The following is a 21,249-nucleotide window of genomic DNA, read 5'->3' as shown; positions in this document are numbered from 1 at the left end:
GAATTTTCGATTATCAAGCGATGAATACCTATAAACATAAGGGCCAGACTTGTTTGATTTTGCATAAATGAAAGGCCAAAAAAATATGCAATAGCAAGAATAGCAATGTGCAAAAAATATTAGCAAATCACTTATCAAACTATTAGGAAGTCACGTCACAAGAGACAAAACACTAAACTTAACTTCTTTTTTCTTATCTTATATAATAATATAGATAGAAATGAAAGGCAGAATGAGTCCACCCACACAGCAGAACAAATACGTAAATTCACCCCAACCCCAGCATTAAAAACTTGCACCTCATGCAACTTTTATTTTCGCCCAAAATTTCAAAGACACAAATAACCCCAAAATCAACCAGCCGAAGGAGCCTTTTAAATTTTCATGGGTAGTTGGTAGTGACTTGCTGAAACACTTGGCGCCATCATATTCTGCTCGTCTCTACCGATTCACGGCCCTTTTGCTCTGCCGTCACCGTCGCCATGGCAGAGTTTCTCGACTTAGAAGCGCAAGACGCCGTGCGAATGCCATGGAACGTCTTACCAGGGACAAAATCCGAGTCAGCTCAGTGCGTAATTCCGATCTCGGCAATTTACACGCCCTTAAAACCTCTTCCTCCGACTACCCCAGTGTTGCCGTACTCCCCTCTCCGGTGCCGGAATTGCCGATCGGTGTTGAACCCTTTTGCTATCGTTGATTACTCCAACCCCAACAATAAAATCTGGATCTGCTGCTTTTGTCTACAGCGCAACCATTTTCCTCCCCATTATCAGGGCATTTCGGAATCCAATTTGCCGGGGGAGCTTTTTCCACATCTCACTACTATTGAGTATGAGGATCAAAATTTGGCGGCTTCGGCTGCTGCTTCCAGTCCTATATTTCTATTTGTGGTGGATACGTGCGTTATTGAGGAGGAAATTGGATTCTTGAAATCTTCTTTATTACAGGCATGGACCTACGTTCTAACTTTCTTCAAATTTTATCTTTTCATATGGATTCCTGGAATTTTCTTTACTTATTGAGTGCGTCTGTCTCTAATTTGTGACTGCTTCTTTAAGCATGTAAACTTGGGTTATTGGATGAGTTTAGCATGAACCACATCTAGTCTAGCTAATTAATTTGTTACATGTGGAATATGAGCTGCGATTATGTTTATGTTTCAAAACTGAATCTTTTTGTTTCTGCCATTTGTTTTGTTTATTTCAGCTGTTTTTTCGTAGTGTTTCTCTTATTGTGGACTGACAGTGTAATTAATGGATAAATCTTGTATGTGCTTTAGATACATTTCTTAAATTCCACTTTGAGCATCAGAATTTGAATAAGACTGCAACTTCACTTAAAACAATTTGCTGCATTAGGCTGACCCAAAAGGAAACATTATTTAATGCCATTAAACTCATTTGGACTTGAGGTTGTTTGTTTTTTCTGTGTTTTTTATTTAATAAATTCAAAAGAAATATCTTGGCAGTTTTTGGCAATTATTTTTTACGATGGTTGCTTCCCCTACCCAATTTGTGCCTGCTAAAAAAAAAAGTCAGATTATTGTCTTGACTCTATTTTGTGATTCACCTTTATTAGACATTTTGTGATTGCAGGTATTAGGGACTATGCCTGAGAATTGTCTTATTGGTTTGATCACATTTGGTACATATGTACATGTTCATGAGCTAGGGTATGGGCAGATTCCAAAGGTCTATGTTTTCAAGGGATCAAAGGAGTTAACTAAGGAGCAGGTGTTGGAGCATATGGGTTTCTTAGCAAATAAGCCGAAGCCAACTATCGGAGTTATTGCTGGTGCAAGAGATGGGCTGTCGCAGGAGAGTATTGCTAGGTTTCTGTTACCTGCATCAGAGTGTGAATTTACACTCAGCTCGGTATGCTTCCTCATTGAATTCTTAACAAAACTCATCTGTTTAAGTAAACACAAATTCCTGAAGCAGTGTGCAGCTTGCAGATCTTGTCATACTTCAGGGTGTGATTTCATACTTTTTGGATTTCTGTGTTTTCATCAAGCAAATTGATTGTTTTCTGATTAGAACTACAAAACTATCTGATTTCTATTGTTACCATGTATCTAGTGTTAGTGTTGAAACTAAGCCTTTCCATCTCTCGCATTTTGGGATAGTTAATAGTTATTAGCCGTAATGTTAGTCTCACATTTTGGGGGGCCGTCTTTAGAAAATATACCTTTGTCACATTTTGTGGACTTTGTCGATTGGACTCCAGGTCCTGATATCTTCATGTTCATCCGTTCTCCTTTTGTTTTTTCATTCCGTTTTTTTGATCTTTTCTTCCACCTATAATCTTTGTTAGATATTCGAGGAGCTTCAAAAAGATCCTTGGCCGGTTCCAGCAGATCAAAGGGCTGCTAGGTGCTCTGGTACTGCATTGAGTGTTGCTGCTCATTTGTTAGGAATTTGTGTTCCAGGCTCTGGGGCCAGAATCATGGCATTTTTGGGTGGGCCATCGACAGAAGGGCCAGGCTCTGTAAGTCTATCAGTGCAATTTTCATTGCAATTGCTTGCTTGTTAGAATAAGCAATGCCGTGTTTCAAAAGTTAATATGTAAAACACGTTAACTTGTGCTAGCTACTTGGGCATTGGTGTCGTTCAAATGTTCATCTTTTGATCTATTTCAATCATGGGAGTTTTTATGGACATAGACTTTGTCCTTCCATTGCTCTTTTGTGAAGTTAAAATGATCTATACTTATCCGGTATGTTAAGTATTTACTTTTAATTTAGTGTACTTAAATTTCTCCTGCTCAATACATGTTCTAGAAATGATTTCTTTTTCATTAGGAGAGAAAACATCCCGTAACTTTCTTTTTAGTATCACAAGAGAGAGAGGATTGATGTATAGAATATAAGAGTCATAACTACATGACGTAGATAGTGACTTTTATTTACCATCTTATACTGATATCTGATTCTGCATACAACTTGCATTGCTTTAGTCTTGGAATAGTTGGAAAATTTCTTCACGTGAACATCAAACCAAAAGCCATAAACGGTATATTTGAACTAGTAGTAAGTAATGTCAGCATTCAAGGCTTTTATATGTCATGGTAAACAACTGATTTGTTCTTGATTTAGTTAGTCATATAAGCAGTTTCTGTTCATATCTTTTGGATAAATGACAAAGGAGTATCTAGTCTGCTTTGTGGCTAATTCATCTTTCTGTTGCAACTCAACCATTCTGTTGTTGTATTGATAGCCTTATATCTAGAGTTCATATCTTCAATAATATATAGTTAAAAGATTGAAACAATTCTATGCCTGATACCCATCGTGTGGAAAATGTTGATAGTCTTGCTCCTATGACATGTGCAACTTTTGTTTGTATCCTGTTTGTTGATACATATATATACATGTGTATATAAATATGTGTGTGTATATATATGTGCATAACTTTCTTGCTTTGTCCCTAGAAGAATACTCCATTTTTATTTAATCAATTTATGCATGTAATTATTTTTGTTTTCTTTCTTGAAGGGAAAAAAATGGTACTTACTATGTGGAATTTGAACAGAATGAGGGAACTCTACTTACAAACACAATTGCAAATGCAATTACAAATGGCAGACATGTTTGTAGCTTTATGGTCTTGATGTTTTGCCTACTAATGGATTCTTTGTATGAAATGGCAGATTGTATCAAAAACTTTATCTGAGCCAATACGTTCTCATAAGGATCTGGATAAAGATTCTGCTCCTCTCTATCATAAAGCTGTCAGGTTCTATGAAGGAATTTCGAAGCAGCTTGTTCATCAAGGACACGTACTGGATGTTTTTGCTTGTGCATTGGACCAGGTGAATAATTTGTGTTCCTCATGAAAGTACGGTTTAATGCTTACTTTATATGCAGGTTTAGGGTGGTGCTAAGATAACATAGAAACATTTAATGTTAACCAAAGTCTGCCTAAATGCAGGATGTTATTAATGTAGTACAGGTGAAAATCTTGAAAGGAAATCTGTAGTACAAGCATATGATGTTTAGCATGAATCACATGTGGTACATGTAGGCATTGATCCCCAAATCCATATTTCATGTGAATTGTTACTCTCTCTCTGAATTCATTAAAGCAAAACCCTCGTGATTGATCCTTTAAAAGAGAATAGTTTGCCTTCATTGCCGAAGTTTTTTGGCTTTGGGACGTGTTAGTAACTGTTGACCGTGCACAAGATAATTTGCTTCATTGTAAATTTAAGCTTCATGTGAAAGATGCTATGAAATTCACACCAAATGTAGAATTTAGGTGGTCTGGTAGACCCGAGTCCAGACTAATATAGATGAGCAAGTTATTTAATGAGCTTGGTGGTTTTAGATCAAGACATTTTCATGTGATGTGCAGAATATAGTCTGATTCAAATTTGGCGTGCTGTGTGATTTGGAAAGAAAGAATGATAATTTGCTTATCATGCCTGCACTGTTGATTTATAGTTGGACCTTTTCCTCTTTTCTCTTTAGCAATTCTTGTTCTTCCAGAAACTGCATTGATGAAGATGATAAGCAATGGGAAACTGATTCTTAGAATAGCTTTTGAGAAGTTCCATTCGTGTAATGCATTGTATTCCTCTTTTTTTTTTTTCATTTATTTTGAACCTATCCAAAGACAAAGAAACAAGAGGTTTTGCTGATTTTTCTGTGAAGTATTCAGTAGGCTTCAGATAAACTTAACTAAATTGCCATTCTTACTGTTACTGGAACAAGTGGTAATACAGATTAGTGTCAACTTGATTTTTCTGCTATGTGTGCTTCTAAATAGTTTACGTCCCTATATAATGATCAAGCTTGGACTTTTTCTTTGTCCACTCTTGCCAATGTTCTGAGTTGTCAATGTTCTTGTACTTTTAGGGAAAGGTTCTACAATTCTTTGACTAGTTGTTGACCTTTATTGGTGGCTGAGGAGTTTTGGAATTCAGTTGGTGGTTTATTTGCAAATTGGATCATGAGCCTCTTGACTAGTTGTTGATCTTTATTGGTGGCCGAGGAGTTTTAGAATTCTGTTTATCACCTGTATTATGGTGTCCAATTTAAAGACAACAGTAAGAATTAACTACTTACTTGGTCACTGGATAAGGAGAAGAAAAAGTTGGTTGCAGTAGGATGACATCTCACTGTAATGCTTTTTGGAGCTTGTGAGTCATTGAAATGGGTGTAGAATTTTAATCCTAAATGGTTTAATTGGATAAAGTGCCTTTGACTAGTCTTTGACCTTTATTGGCGGCTAGTGAGTTTTAGGATGTTGAGTGTTTCCTTTAGCGATGCGGATCAAACTAAAGATTAGCGAAGATTTACTTCTTACTTGGTCCCTGCATAATTTGAAGTAGAAGTTGGACGCAGTAAGACTATTATCTCACCTATATGCTTTTCGGAGCTTGTGAGTTGTTGTAAGAACAGGATTTTATAAATTTGTCTTAGAACATGCATAGAAAGATAGATTGTTTAGCATTATCTTTTTTAAGCTTTGGTGTGGACATGTGACTTTTCTCATGCTTCTGAATGTTGTTGATTTTTCAGACTAAATGTCCCAATGTAGGGAGATCATAGCGGATGCTTTGTTTCTATTGAGGATGCAGCAATCTGGTGCACATATTTTGAATGACTTTTTTGCTATTTCACAAATACTTAATAAGTTTGATGGGCGAGGATAATTCAACAGGAAAAGAGAAATGAAGGAGAAATAGGAAAGAATCTATTACACAATTTTCGTGCTATAAATGTCTTGTAAGACATAAGTAGCAAGTGTTATGGCTTATGCAAATGAATTTAATAATGTAAGAAAAATAATACTGAAGAAAAGTGGCAATAGAATCTAGAATTTTTTATGAGAACCATCAAATTTGAACAAATTAAGTGCAGCAACTTCACTTCATTGCTGACTTGTGGACTTTGCATGTAGGAGCATTAAAAAATCTGGGTCAATTCTTTAGTTAATCCATAGAGTTTCACTGCCATTAATTTGTGCCCTCTCTGTTCCCAGATAGAACCCTCTTAGTTTGACTGGCAAGGATATCAGGGGATAGTTGAAAGTTGAAGTACAAGTAAAAAACATCTTACATTTAATGTATCAGTCAATTGAAATTTAAAGAGATTACAATTGGTGGGCAACCACTTTTTTCACTATGTAAAATATTTAAGTAGTATTTATAGCTTAATATTTTCATACAAGGGAATTCTACTTTTTTTTTGCTGATGGACAAAAGCGAGGGAGACATCCAATTCAGTTTTGGGTGATTATATTATTAAGTTGTTGCCAATTTGGTCCTAAATATGCTACTTATCTATTGTTAACTATTAGTATGAGCAAATTGAGCTGTTACTGTTCTAAATGTACTTGTGGAGGATGACAGTTGAATTGATGTATAGGTAGGAGTGGCTGAACTTAAAGCAGTAGTTGAGAAAACTGGAGGGTTCGTTGTGCTGGCAGAAAGTTTTGGTCATTCAGTTTTCAGGGATTCTTTAAAACGTGTTTTCCAGTCTGGGGATTATGACCTGGGACTATCTTCAAAGTAAGGTTTGATTTGGCTGAACTTGATTTTTTTTTTTGGGTTCATTAATGTGCTGGATAAGCGAGCAATTATTGTGCAGAAGTATCATTAATCTTGTGACTTGTAACAGTTAGCCTCTTTATCCCTTCTACTCTGTCTGTTTTTGAAACTTTTTACTGATAAACTTTTTAAGTTGTTTGCCTACTTTTGAAACACCTGACCAGTATTTTTCTTTTTGAAGAAAGTATTGTAGTTCATGGGATCGTTTTATGGTACCTTATTTGTTTGAAGTTAAACAATCAAACAAATTTGCACTGGGTACTGTAGTTTCTTTTGCCTTTTCAGATATAAACAATGATCCACTTTTCTGATCCTCTTTGCCTTTACTATTAATGATTTATCCTCAATCTCGCAACATTGATTGGCTCATATGCCAAATCTCTACAAACTTGGATCATGACCAACTACATTTCTTGCAAACATCTTATTGAGTGTTTAAGCTAAGCACGCATGAGTGTTGGTGACTCTTATTTTTTGAAGGTAAACTATTGTAGTATAACTTGTGAACTTGTTATATGACAATAAATCTGAGATTCTCTTGCTGCTTATTCTGATTTTTTCAAAAACTCTGTACCATTACTGGTGATATTTTTACCTAGCATGAAAATGTGTCCTATAGAAAAATAGAAGTAATATATTTCCTCTCGCAGGGCTGCTTCTGTGCACTTACATATGTATCCTTAGAAACCATGATTGTTAACTTAGAGTTTGTATGTGCATGATGTCTGAAATTTTCCCTGTTAGTGCTCTCAGGCATTCTAATTATTACAACCAACATTGTCAAGGATGATAATCTCCTTTCTTCAATGAGCTAAAATTTGAAATAGTAGGTCACTTACCTTTATTGGGTACAAAAACGAAAGAGAAATGTTGTTTTTTGATGTCTACTGCATTGATGTTATTTTGCATGTTGGCTTGGGGCCTGTAGATCATACCATCAAGTTCTTTCCTGTATATATGGTGGAATGATGGAAAAAGGAAAGTGCCAGAACTTTTTTTCTTTTTTGCCCTTCTTGTCTGTTCTTTCTTGAATGCATGGTTTGCAGGAAGTTGGTAACATCATTATTCTACATTTTATGTTCTGAAAAACAAGCAGGATTTTGCAAAAAAAAAAATTTTTTAGTCACACATTGGAGGGTTATCATTGGTTGTTAATCCAATTCTTCTCTTATTTTCTCCATTTCATTGACCGCTTGAGAGAAAACTCTTCTTTTTTCTTCGCCTCATTTTGTTACCTATCCTTTACCTGATTTTCTTTCGAAACTGATGGTCCTTTCTCATTTTGTTGTTGCCCCTTGTCCTATAAAACTACCAAAGCTTGCCTCATTAACTAGTCAATATAAGTGTCTTTTGTTCTGTTATCACTTTAGTAGACCAAGCACAGCTTTCTGATGGTTGAGTTACCCTTTTACAGTGGTATATTTGAGGTAAATTGCTCAAAAGATATTAAGATTCAAGGAATTATTGGCCCTTGTGCATCACTTGATAAGGTACAAGCCTGACATTTTTGAAAGTTCTGTTTTATCAAATTGTATTTGGATGTTGATGATTGGAGACTTTGTGCAGAAAGGTCCATTGGCCTCCGAAAATGTCATTGGTCAAGGAAACACAACTGCATGGAAGATGTGCGGCCTTGACAAAACTACGTCGTTATGCTTATTCTTTGATATTGTCAAAAAGGAGAGCCCTGATGCCATTGCTCAATCAGCAAACAACTTGTTTTACTTCCAGTTTTTGACATAGTATGCACTTCTGCTCACTTCGTTGCATTTTGTCCTGCTTTGCATAGTTGAATTCCTAACTCATCAAAGATACTCCTGTCCAGTTACCAGCATAGCAGTGGACAAATGAGGCTTCGTGCAACCACCATCTCCAGAAGGTGGGTTGCTGGACCAGGAAGTGTACAGGTGAGCTCTGCAATATTGCTTCGGCTTTTTTGTATTAATGTTGCTTGCCAACTTCTTAGATATGTGATTCAGAAATTGTCTTGCTTTTTTGAATGTCAGTATTATACTTTACCCCATCACTGTACTGGCAGATGAGGTGGCTGTGTCGTCCATATTCCTTTTTTCTTCATTTCTCTTGTGACTTAGCAGATCTTTCTTGGTTTAAGCTCTAATGTAGGTTTATAGTAATCATATATGGGAGGTTGAAGATTCTGAAAGAAGTTAAATGGAATTTAGCGTGTGACTTCACCTACTTGTTGTGACTGAGCTCATGAAAACCCATGTACTCTGTACATATTTGTCTTGTCTTGCTACGGACTCACTGGATTAAACATTTTTTGCTTCTGGCTTGTGGTAGCTGAAAAGGTGTTCTCCATGCACATTGTGTGTCTTTAGTTGGCCATACATTTAATCGCACATGGTTACTGAGTTAAAGATAGCTATACTCATTTTACCAATATTGGATACTTCTAAGATGTGTCTTGCCAGTACAGATTTTCTATGACAAATAGAAAATCTAGAATCTAGGGCGAGCTGTATCGTACTAGGAGAAAAGTGTTAGATGACATTTATGTAAAGTTACAGTTATTGCTCTGAGGAAATGGAATACATCAAATGTCCATATATTACTGGGTTTGTTTGGATAAACTTGATTTCAAATAAAAAAATTTACCTCACAAATTTCAACCACCTTTTTATCTTCTCAATCATCTTTTTATCTCACATACATCACATCACAAAAGGTGCTACACTAATTATCTCAAATAAATCATCCAAATAAACTCTTATCCAAACAAACTCAGTGATTTTTGGGAGATTTTGTTAGATTGTTTGGGTATTAATATCAGATAAGTGTACAGGTGGAAACTTGTAGTTCATAATGTTTACAGGTGGAAACTTGTAGTTCATAATGTTTACTTTGGGAAGGAAATATGACTAAGTATTCGTGTCATTGCCTATAACCTTGTGTCTCTCTTCCTTGCTAAGCTGATCATCTGATACAAGTATGCATGTTTTTTCTAGGACCTAGTAGCTGGGTTTGACCAAGAAGCTGCTGCTGTAGTTATGGCACGCCAAGTTTCTTTTAAAATGGAAACTGAGGTAAAACTTTGTTCTTTAATAAGTCAAGGTGTACTAATGTCTGTCTAGATGTTTGAATTTGTCTGGTCCAATGTACTTGGAATTTCTATTTAAATTGGTTGTTTGACCCTCTTCTACTGGGAAGTTTAAATTCTGGTTTTTAACTTTATTTTTACATTATTGGTGCCTATACCCAGGCTTTGTCAATAGTATGCTTTTAGATTGTCCTTTTTGCTAGAACTTTGTTCAAGTTAGCTTTTGTTAGGACAGGTTCTTTGACATTTTCATCATTACTGACTGAGATTGCTATGTACTACCAATTAATTTTTGGTATAGGATTACATGTGTTCATGTGTTCTGTTGTAGAATTACATGTCTTATTTTTGTTACCTGAAAATTTTCTTCAGCATTTGTTGGTTGAATCGTTGCTTCTCTTGGTGGATTGTAATTTTCTCAAACCAATTAATCTCATTTTATATCAGGGGAATGGGGATCAATATCATTGAGCTTTAAGTGATTGTTACTATGGAAGATCTGTGAAATGATAACCTATAGACCTTTGTTGTTTTATGTTTACAAGAATGAGTGTGATTACCTTTACCAGCCCTTTTTGCCGGAGATGCCTGTCATGCAGTCATAATTGTTAATTGTCTTTTCATCCCATGATATGCTTTCCAAAGTTCCTAAATACAATGTTTACATCTTTGGCATACTTTGTTCATGATGTATAGTTACATTTCTTAGAGTTTGAGGACAGTTAAGGTATTTGACATACTACCTGTTTTTTTTTGCATTGTCTGTGAAAATTTAGAAGTGAAAAGGAGAATCTGTAAAAGTTAACAAGTTACTTAACGGTTAAGGCTGAAAACCCCCATGCCAGTAGTGTCAATGGGTATGCTTGTTATGACGAAAGGAATTGCAGGGGTAGTTTGTCCAACTCCCAAAGTGGAATGGTGGGTTTAGTGTGTGCATGTTGTAATTTCTGGCCTTCCAAACTCCATAATTTGTTTAATTATACTGGTCGAAGATTACTTTTCCTGTTTGTAGTTTTTTTTATTTATCTGTATTATGATGTTATGTTGGTAAAAATCATAGCATGTTCTTCCAGTTTTACTGCTTTATTCCTTTGGTATATCACTATGCCTTTCAAAGTGCAAGTTTCCACTTCTACAGGCTGAATTTGACCCTATAAGATGGTTGGATAAATCCCTGATTCATATATGTTCACGATTTGGCGACTACCAAAAGGACAGTCCATCTTCTTTCAGTTTATCTCCTAGGTTTTCAATATTTCCTCAGTTTGTGTTTCATTTACGGCGTTCTCAGTTTGTCCAGGTATGTCTTTATTTTTCTTGTTTTATTTAGTTGTTCATCTTTTCTGCAATTTTAGGAGTTAAGTCCACTCTAATTTAAGTTACTTCTGTCCTAATATCTTTCTGAATTTTTTCAGGTCTTTAATAACAGCCCTGATGAGACAGCATATTTCAGAATGATTCTCAATAGGGAAAATGTGGCAAATTCAGTGGTGATGATCCAACCTTCATTGATCTCTTACTCTTTTCATTCTGCTCCAGAACCGGTTCTCCTTGATGTTGCTGCCATTGCTGCTGATAGAATCCTACTTTTGGATTCTTATTTTACAATTGTCATATTTCATGGATCAACTATTGCTCAATGGCGAAAAGCAGGATACCACCAACAGCCTGAACATCAGGTAAGATTGTTTGCAAGTTGTAATCTCCCTGAAACTTGGATTGATAGGATGAGGTCGCTTGATCTCTTTAAACAAACTGTTATTGTTTCAGATGGTTATGAGTTGACTGGAAACTAGTTGCTGGGAATATATTTGGGTAACCTGGACTTAAGATAAAGAAATGATAAAAGCTTGGGGATTCATGTTACCACATTTGTTCTCATCTTTTTTGTGGGGCTAGGTCAAGTTGGAACCAAGTAATTGCTTGTTCAGTTCCAGAAGACTTGGTCAGTTATATATGTGTTGTTTGGCTACCTCTTGTGGTTTTGGTTATGTTTTAAGAGTTGGGGGGTTAGGGATGGCAGTAGTCAGTCTTATACTTTGTTTAAAGTTATCTTTGTACATTTGGCTCTGTTAATTTCTGAATCTATTCAGAATTCATTAATAACTTTGGGAAGCAGGATGTTGCCTTGTTTATTTGATTTCTTGTTATTGGGCTTCATGTTGCTTGGCTGTCTTACATTAAAATGTATAAAATGTTATAATTGCTAATGTAGCCAAATATAAAACGTTATACAGCTGAACAATTGGGGTAAGAGACCTATACAAGAAGTACAAATTTCTGCCATAAATTTCTATAGCAGATTGGTGTGCTTAGGGCTAGCCATATAAACAATGATAGGGTAGTGTAATGGCCTGGACTCGGGTCTTACACAATAGTCATGATTGATTTTAATGAGATGGTCTGAAGAGTTACTTTCAGATACCCTTCCTCAGATCTTGAGAAAACCTGGGATGATTCTTGTCTAAATGATATTAGGCTCGACCATGTCATTCATGATTCTTGTCTTTGGAGATGGAAGAAATGGCACTTTCAATTTATACGTGTAGGGCCCCAAAACTCTAAAAGGTTGGGTTTTGGGGGTGGGGGAACAACAGTCGCAACAATGTAATAATAGGACTCACTTATTAAGAATTACTTTCCTAGCCAGTAATAGCCTTAAGTGGCAGAGGGCATTTAGAATGGATATAAAGTAAGTATTCCCAGAGTCTGGATTAGCTGTTCTAGTTCAGTACATGAAAGTTTGGGACCTGCTGCTTTGGGCTTTGTTGGAGTTGACTTCTAAAATGTTATTTTCCTGACCATGGCTTCTGCTGCAGTAAAGCATAAGCTGTCCATTCATGGTTTGCAATCTAAAACACACCTGTGCTTGCAGGCATTTGCACAGCTGTTGCAATCTCCCCGGGATGATGCTAATTCTATAATCAGAGAAAGATTTCCTGTACCCCGCTTGGTCATTTGTGATCAACATGGCTCTCAGGTTACTGAATTTAACTTTATGAATGTAATTACTGTGAGGAGCAACCAAAATGCAATATTCCTTGTTGACCAAAAAATGAAGTGGGGGTGGGTGGGAAGGGGAGCTGTTAATAACTGCTGTATGGTGATTTTGTAAAACTTTTAAATTGGAAATGGCAATTCCTGTGGTTCTTATAAACACTTTCCCAAAATTCTCTCTGAAACTCAACTTTTGACTTTTACTAACACACTGAAAACTTGTTGCTTGTTATTGGTGGTCCATTTTAATTTTTTGGATTTTTCTATTAACTAATTAAATTAGCAGGGAATCATGAGTCAGCGTTCCATTAGTGGAAATCTTTGCATATTGCTGAGAAATTACTTGACATAGTTCTTGACTTCTGTTTGACCTGTTCTTGATTAACAGCTTTTGAATGATCAAAGTTTTTTTTATTAACTGGTGGCTAATCACAAATAGGGAGGAGAATTTAATTTTTATTTTTTATAAAAATTTTAAGAGGCTAATTCTATGCAGGCACGTTTTCTGTTGGTAAAATTGAATCCTTCTGCTACATACAACTCTGATGCTCCTCCTGCTCCTGGGGGAGATATTATTTTTACTGATGATGTCAGCTTTGAGGTCTTCTTGGAACATCTTCAGCGGTTGGCTGTGCAATGAGTTTCTTTACATTATTCCAGAGGTTAGATTAGTTCTAATGCCACAGATTCTGTACATTTATCATAATGGATTATTTTTAGGGTAACAGTGAGCTAGTTTTACGCATTTTTTTCTGTGGACTACTTATTCTCAAAGTTTGTAAGGCTTCATTGAGATCCCAATAATCTATTCATCAAAAATGGGGAGATATCAGATAGACACTGTAACAGTTTCCAAGTTTTCAGTCATGATCCTGAGTATAATGAGTTTGGAAAAGTAACTGTTGAGTAAAGTTAAAATTTAACTTCAATTAAGCAGGAGTTTCATTACTTTGCCAGCATTTACAGGAACTGAATACCTTTTCATTAACACCTTGGAATTTAATTCTTAAAGACAAAACTTTGATCATTTGGATAGCATTGAACTCTTTACTAGAATAGTGCAATAGGTTAACTAACTGCACTATTTTGCAAGTGCTTACACATCAGGCATGTCTACATAAGAAAGCTAGGGGATGTTGGCGGCTTCAGGAACCATGTATATTGCCAAACTTGACAAATTAGTTCTCTATACAAAGTCCGTATTAGATCTTAATCTCAAGCATTTTTGCTGAAATCAAGTACTTGAAGAAGTGATTGCCAGATTTTGGCTGATTGTTTTAAGGTGCCATCACTTATGTTTTACAGTAATCTTTCATTCTTAAACTGAATCCTTGCAACTATAATACTAACTATAATAGCTAGTTTATCGTGCTAGAAGAGTTGTATGAGCTTTCGAGTTCAATTGGGAATTTTGGGGTGAGTAATCCGTATTTTACTAATTAGAACTTGTCTTTAGTTTACAATATTCTCTTTTGTCCATCTTTCTCGTTGAACTTTGGGTTTTAACTTCTAACGTCATAAATGTTATTTTCACGTCTGTTTCTTAGGTAGTAATGTTATTGACATGCCAGTGACCACTCACTTTTATTATGTTTCAGAGCTATTGGCTGCCATATTAGGTCTGCCCCCAGAAAATTGAGTGTTGCTTGCACATAGGCAATTCATTAGGGCACTTCTGAATATATTTTATAAATGCTTGTAACCATATAGAGCTGGATGTGTGTTAAAGAATGAGGTGAAATTTTTTGCATTATATCTTACCTTATATTTATATGATTACTGAAATATAAAAAAGTTAATTGAAAGTTAGTACTCTTGTCCAATCTGTAGGACGAGAAATATAGAAATAGAATGCAGCAGCTGGATCTGGATCTTATTCATGCATTTATGTAATACTAATGTGCTTATAGATAATGCTCACGGACAATTTTGTTGGCCATTTATTAAGACCCCAAACTATTTAAAAAAAAAAAGTAAAATTGTCAACTGTGTTGACAATTCAAATCCACTTCATGAAGTAACTGGGTTCACAGTTACTAATTAGTCCTTTAAATTGCATGGGCTTGCATCTGCTTGCTCTTGACAACCAAGCCTTTGTACCAGCTCATGAATTTTGCTATGAACTCTGGAAGAAAAAGAGAGAGTGATCAGTAATCACAACGTCTATTTTTGACTTATTTCATTAACGTTTTAGCATTTGTTAGTTGGCCTTTGCCAAGTTGACAGTTTCATTTTTTTTTTTGGTGGTAGATGAATGTATGAAGATGTCTTGAGGTATGTACGGCTTTAGACGCATCTGCAACTTTGTTCATGAGGCTATTTCTATTCCTTTGACAGTAAAGAGAGAATTATGTTTCATTGGTGGGAGAATACCATGCCAAGTGACAAAAGGAAATCCTGGTGAAAAGCTGCCTATATGAGATGCTTTAACACTTCAAGTGATGCATATCTATCACAGAGGAAGCCTTGGTTATTAAAAGATGCATGGTAACAATTTCTAAGTCATTTAGTCTTATCACATGAAATTGGTATGGTGAAAGTAGGGTGGGAAAGCAAAGATGCAGCCAGATAAAGTATAGCAGAAGGTACCTCATAATTGGGAAAGGTGCTTGATGAAAGTCAAAGTGAAGAACAATGGGGTAAGCAGAAGTACAATTTAGATAGAGGTTGCAGTAGTGGTGCAAACTATTCCTTGATTAGGAGCTGAAGAATTTTTTTTTTTTCACATGGCCATTCACTTAATGTGATTTATCATGGCAAAAATGTTTACAGAATATTTGCCTTATCTTTCGAGGAATCTTACATGATCATTTGTGAAACCTTTTTATACTTTTAAAACATTAGCATTTGATATCTCCCAGAAATTGTTAGGAAGCCCTCTAACAATCTTGGTTTGAATTCTCTTACGAAGAGTAACTAAAGTTTATTTATATGAAATGTCAAGGACATTTTGGGTGGTGAGATTTAGTTGATCGATGAACATTAGAGAGATAAACATTTGAGCCCTAAGCAGTGGGGGGTGGAGAAGACCAGTGAAAGCATGAGCACTTTCTTTTGCTAACTTGAGGGGATTGGCCCTTAGTCAACCATGTGATTTGATATTTACCATAAAAAAAAATCACTGTTCTGTTGAATTTTGCTCCAAACATTGACTGTGAAACTTAACAATCTGTTTTTAGGACAGTTAAGCTTTCCTTTTGCAGTTTTTAGTAGTAGTGTTCAAGGTTGGTCTTCTAAAGGACAAGAATAGCAGAAATTATCATCGGACCTTTTTACTTTTATTTATGCACCAATTTCCTTGATAAACTTTCGTCATGTGAGCAATCAAATAACTGGCCTTATGCTACAATAATATGGAGACTTAGTTTCTGTTGCAAGATTTTCTTACCTTCTATTCTCATAAATTGCTGCACAGTCTTTCTGACTGGATCATTGAGCCTTTTACCCATTTCCTCCTGTCGATTTGGTGCAGGGGCATAATGCTTCTCGCAATCATCATTTTTCTGCAAAAATATCAAAGCCACACCTGGCTATTGTTTTTTTTTTTTTTAACTGCAAATGGAACTATTAGGATAGGAAAAGTAACCGATAAGCTCGAGTCTATACATTGTATTTCTCGTGTAGATTGTCAATCTGTTTCTGTAATTGCTCATCCAAGTTCTTTTTGAGTTCTTTCACTAGAGTCTGCAAAAAAGATAACTAGTTAGAGTTGCACCTTTAGTAATGGAGTGGCACAGGTAAGGGCATTGAACTTCTTACTTCAAATATGAACTCTGGAGATACATTGTGCTCTATAAGGTTCTGGAGCTTTCCACGAATATTGTATAGCCTGGAACATGTAATGATCCTCATGGTCAGGTTTTCTAGTTTTAGGTAACCTGTTGTACTAGTAGGTTGTACCATGTGGAAGTCGTATAAAACTTTCAAAATCACAAAGCTTACAAATCAGTATGACAAAACTTACTGTTTTGGGCTTTGCTCGTCTATTATATTTCTAGCAATTTTTGCTATGTCATCTTCCCACCCTATCATGATTTCTTGATTTTCTTTCAGAACAGAACTGCATATGTTTGCATTAAGGAATCAAGAAAGGAAACACTTTCCTGGAGAATTATTCTTTCTAATTGGAAAACACGCACATAATGGGTGTGAATGGGTGCACTTTTTGTGGTTGCTATAGTAATGTAACATGCAAGGCTATGCATAGGCAAGAGTACTTGAATTGCCAGGTTGCTTCAAATGAGCGTATGGCTTGTCTTAGGTTGTTCTTGGAGGATTTTGCAATCTTGGCAGCCAACTGGTGCGGTAACGTAATTCCCTCCTGTTGTGCTATGAATTCCAGTACTTTAATAATCTGTGGAAACCAAAAAGTCAGAACTTCTCCGAGATATGATTTTGACAGTCTTTAGGTATTTCAGTTTCCTACTTCTTCAGTAGAAGGCGGTAGGAGCTGAACAAGAGTGCAAAGTGAAGTTAATGGATGGATCTTTGAGGCATCGCTACAGCAAAAGAAGAGCTTATTACACCCTTTATACCGCTCTAAAAGCCACTTGATATAAAGTAGGGCTTCAGTTGGAAGTTTGTCCGCCTTGTAGAGAATTATGGCTGCATAAGTATGAATAAAGAAAGGAAAATCATTCTGTCTGGCATTTGATGTTGTAGAATTACTTTCATTGAAAAGAATTCTTGCAGTACCTCTACAATTATCAGGATTGCACTGCAAAGCCTTACTTGATGATTTGTCACCTTTCTCTTTGATCAGTTCCACAATAACGTGTTTCTCATACCCTCTTAGTTCAGAGAGATTGATTTCAACATGCTTAGACAAGTGCTTTATATTGACATTGATGCTACTTACTGCTTCTCCCTGTAATAAAGATTAGTAGATCCTTCAGTCTAGATTAGTAGAGCATATAAATTTCTTTCTCGGAGTTCAAGGTCTGCATTTCTTTCTTTTCTTTAGTTGACCCTTCTTTTGAAGGAGTTTCTCTAATTGGGATGTTGATAAGGCAGGAACAAGATGTTTTGTAAGAGTTTTCTTTATTTGGCTGAAGAGACGAGCACAAGACTCCCTGAAAGTATCCTTTTCTAAATGTGTGATAGTTTTACTTATAAATAAGCAATTGTGATTTTGGACTAACAACATCCCTAATTTGCGCCTTTCAGTTTCTTTTCTCACTTTACTGTTTACACCTGCATTCTGCAGTCATGAATCGGATTCAACAAATTCTACACCAAAACAGCTTTGTTAAGATGCTGTCAAGATTCTGATGGTAGGTAATAGTAACTCAAAGGGAACTAGATACATCTGGAAATTTGTCTTGAGTAAATTAACTCAAAGTGAACTAGTTGGTTTTGTCAAATCATCAAGAAAGCAAATTAAAGCAAGCAAATGACATCAGTGAGACGTTTACATTTCATGGAAGAACTGGATTTAGACATGATCTTCTTCCAACCTCAAGAATTAAGTTGATGGTCATCTTGAGTCGCTTTACTGGTAAAACAAAGGTCTAATTAATCTAAAGTCTAAATCTTTTCTTTTTCTTTTAAGAAGTGCAGAGGTATTGTTGGTAATTTGAGTGAAATTCATCTGAATATTCTGCAGGTAATTTGAGTGAAATTCATCTGAATATTCTGCAAGTATTACATTTAGACCGAAGTACTAGTAATGGCTGCTGTTCTAAGTACATTGACCCAGAAGTGAAAACTTTTTAGGAAGACTGACTGATTCAACTGATTGACCAAGTGATGCTACTTCAATTGGTCGATTTGAACTTCCTTTCGTGATATTTGTTTTATTATTACCCTCTGCTTATGTGGAAGCCACATGAGATAGTACAATATTCCAATTCTGGCAAATGAGGAAAGGAGATGAAAAATTGAAAAAGTAGAGGTAGGGATGGGAACTAGAACTGACCTTCAGAATGAACTTCTTGCTTTCCTCTCTAGCCTGTAGAACATATTGATCATGATATAAGACAGCTTCTAGATCTTTGCAATTGAATTTCTTTGGCTTTCAGTCATGTTAATATATTTCAATTTTGCAGTAGAGATTAATCTAATCATGGTGACAAAAACACTAGCAGAGTTTCTTGGCCCTAACAATGAAGATGAAAAAACTTTTATCTTTAGTTTGACTCTTCGTTGCTGTTTCCTCCAAAGTTTCTCAAAGTGAGATGATACTAATATCTGGTTTCACATATTGAATTAGTTTACAGTTTGTATATTCCCTGTGTGTGTGAGCTTCTGTCACGTGGTCATTACTTTTTGATCTGGTATGCTGATTCTATAGATTTTAGCCAACATACTCCACAACGGATATGCTTATTCTTGTTTGCACTAAGAAAATTATATAAAAAGATATTATATTAGAGCATTACCTCTACTCTATCTTCTCCAAAAGCTTCACGGAGGAAAGCCCAAATCATCGTTCTCTTTCCAACCCCTGGCTGTCCTTCAAATATGAAATGACTACAATTTTCTGACTTGACCTATAGAAGATTGTAAACTAACAATTAGATATCAATGTTCAGTTCATTGTACCCTGTCGAAAGAAGAATGTGGACAGAGAAGAACGAAAAGGGAGAATTAGTCAGGCTCTCACTGTAGCTTGCAGCTCTAGTGCTTTACTATGATTGCATATGAAATCCTTCAGGGCAAATGGTCGATACTTGTCAGCCCACATAAATTTTCTTTCATTCTCTGGCTTGTTCGTCTCTTTCTCCTGGACTATCTTTTCAGTTGGTGAAGTTTGAGATGGTGTTATTGTTGGTCGGGATGATGTCTGTGGTGGTTGAAGTGTTGGTTGTGGTTGTAGAATTTGTGTTGGTGGTGGTGCTGGTGGAGGTGGTGGTATGATTTGTGGTCCTGGCTGAGGCGGTGTTGGTGGTGGTGATGGTGGCACTAATACTCTCTCCCTCAATGGCTTCCCTTTGTTCAATATAGCAATAGCAGCATCAGTACTGGTGGTGCTGGTAATTTTTGTGCTAATGCTGCCCAGCTTTTCACTTTCAGAGCCCAGCTCTTTTGCAGTTTTGGTATATCTATATCTTGTATTTGTTGTTGCGGGTGTTGAACCTTGTTTGGACAATGTAGAGGGTGATAGAGATTGGATTGGGGTGATAGTGTCTCTGGAGTTTTTACTATTAGAGGAACTTGATTTGGGCTGAGAAATGTTTGCATCTTTGTCCTTGGATGTAAAGCAGGAATTTCCCCATTCTTGCATTTTATATACAAGGCTGGTTTTAGAGCTTGAGCTCTTAAAACTTCCGGCATTGCTCGGTGTATCAGGACTTGGCAGTGAAGGTCTTTGTCTACTAATAACAAGGGATGAGTCAGTCAGCCCCTTGTAGTAAGGACTACTGCTGAAGTGCCTTTTCTGTTCGAGAATTTCATTTAGTCTGTTGAATTCCTTGAGGCTCTCTTCAGTTAGGATTGATTTCTTTGATGAAGACGATGAGCCAGTCTTTCTTGCTATGAAGTTACCAACTTTTTTTTGCCATGTTCTAGAAGAGTTTTCGGACGTTGATGTCCATTGAGAAGTTACATCCGAGTGAGAGGGAGAGAGAGGAGTTGTTGAAATTCTAGGAGCAGATTTAGAACGTGGTATCGGGGGACTCGGCATTGAACAACTGAAATGGAAAGTTCTCTTAATTTTTTTTCCTCTTTCAGGCCTATATAACAAGAAAGGTTGAGACTTGGGTAGTTTGCAAAAATGGTGATTGTGATGGAATGTGAAGTGCTTGTGTTGGATGGATTTTAGTGAGAGTTTGGTCCTTTGGCGAGACTTACAATGAATGTAAAAGCGACCTGGCGTTGGTAACAAGTATCGTCTGATGCACTTGAAGGTCAACCTGATGAAAGCGATGTTTTCTGAAGGAAAAGCTTTTGGCGCTCAAGGATTCTGAGGCCAACCACTTTAACAAGATTGAGGGCTTAAATCATGCCAAATATGCAGATATTATCAAGCTGAAGTGAGCCAAGGTTTGAAAACATTTTATCTGAGGCCAAAACTATACGCTGTATCAATTCAACTGATTGCGAGATGGGTGATGCTGATTTAGTCTTTTTTTTTTCCCCTAAATTCAAGAGTTTATTGAGGATGCCATTTGTGTCCTTAACCTTTTTGGCTATGTTGAGATTTGAGATCCCAAATCGGCAAATCCACATATGGCCAAAGAATCAGGATTTTCTGCTTTTCAGAAGGTTTGATAGGAATGGTCACCTAAAACCTTGCAACTTTTGTATCTGAGACGCGAGAATGTGTTGGACCAAGTAAAAAAGTCTTGGGTGCATTTTGTATTATTAGTATGCTGGAAGGGGTTTTAGAAACATAATCACGAAGTAAAACTTGCATGTTAAGATCATATTTGGACTTAAGTTGTAAGCCATCGATAGGAATTAGGCTGAGATTGGCAGGACCTTTAACGCTTGAAACTTGACGGAAGTTTCACTGACTCGAAAACTCTTCGGCACCCGGGATTCTTAAGATCTGTAAACAATCATTTATCATCTAAAGATTGACTAATATTTACCATGATGATCATAATGCGAGCAAGAAAAGATCCAATTTCTATTCGAGAAAGGCTCTTAAATGAAATTTCACAAAAATCTGGACAATTAGAGGGATATATATAGTT

The 21,249-nt window shown here is 36.2% G+C and overlaps 2 protein-coding genes across 9 annotated transcripts; one reads left to right on the top strand and one right to left on the bottom strand.

Annotated features, from left to right (window-relative positions):
- The first annotated feature begins 391 nt into the window (after positions 1–391).
- LOC113727021 (protein transport protein SEC23 C-like) lies at positions 392–15,463 on the top strand. Of its 3 annotated transcripts, none has more exons than XM_027250974.2 (14): positions 392–947; positions 1,596–1,874; positions 2,314–2,487; positions 3,649–3,810; positions 6,371–6,513; positions 7,967–8,042; positions 8,119–8,294; positions 8,378–8,459; positions 9,522–9,599; positions 10,752–10,913; positions 11,029–11,292; positions 12,489–12,593; positions 13,107–13,272; positions 14,948–15,463. In XM_027250974.2, exons 1-13 carry the CDS (start codon positions 483–485, stop codon positions 13,248–13,250), a joined length of 2,310 nt encoding a protein of 769 aa, XP_027106775.1. In that variant the 5' UTR covers positions 392–482; the 3' UTR covers positions 13,251–13,272; positions 14,948–15,463. The 3 variants fall into 3 exon arrangements, with proteins under 3 accessions (XP_027106775.1, XP_027106774.1, XP_071931547.1); XM_027250973.2 differs by having other exon boundaries at positions 14,861–15,463; XM_072075446.1 differs by lacking the exons at positions 13,107–13,272; positions 14,948–15,463 and having other exon boundaries at positions 11,384–12,546.
- LOC113724135 (uncharacterized) lies at positions 14,450–20,537 on the bottom strand. 6 transcript variants are annotated; one of them, XM_072075450.1, is made up of 11 exons: positions 19,215–20,537; positions 18,991–19,101; positions 18,528–18,560; positions 17,306–17,477; positions 17,037–17,215; positions 16,828–16,964; positions 16,575–16,670; positions 16,370–16,439; positions 16,217–16,294; positions 15,999–16,140; positions 14,450–14,735 (listed from the first exon to the last, which is right to left on the bottom strand). In XM_072075450.1, the coding sequence occupies exons 1-11, from the start codon at positions 20,232–20,234 to the stop codon at positions 14,659–14,661; spliced, it is 2,115 nt and encodes a 704-aa protein (XP_071931551.1). In that variant the 5' UTR covers positions 20,235–20,537; the 3' UTR covers positions 14,450–14,658. The 6 variants fall into 6 exon arrangements, 5 of the variants coding, with proteins under 5 accessions (XP_071931551.1, XP_071931548.1, XP_071931549.1 ...); XM_072075447.1 differs by having other exon boundaries at positions 17,037–17,477; XM_072075448.1 differs by having other exon boundaries at positions 15,999–16,113; positions 17,037–17,477.
- Between the last annotated feature and the right edge of the window lie 712 nt (positions 20,538–21,249).

The sequence above is a fragment of the Coffea arabica genome, chromosome 2c (genome assembly GCF_036785885.1).
Source record: "Coffea arabica cultivar ET-39 chromosome 2c, Coffea Arabica ET-39 HiFi, whole genome shotgun sequence".
In the NCBI taxonomy this organism is placed as follows: domain Eukaryota; kingdom Viridiplantae; phylum Streptophyta; class Magnoliopsida; order Gentianales; family Rubiaceae; genus Coffea; species Coffea arabica.
The sequence above is the reverse complement of the archived record's forward strand: the minus strand, read 5'-3'. Positions and strand labels throughout refer to the sequence as shown.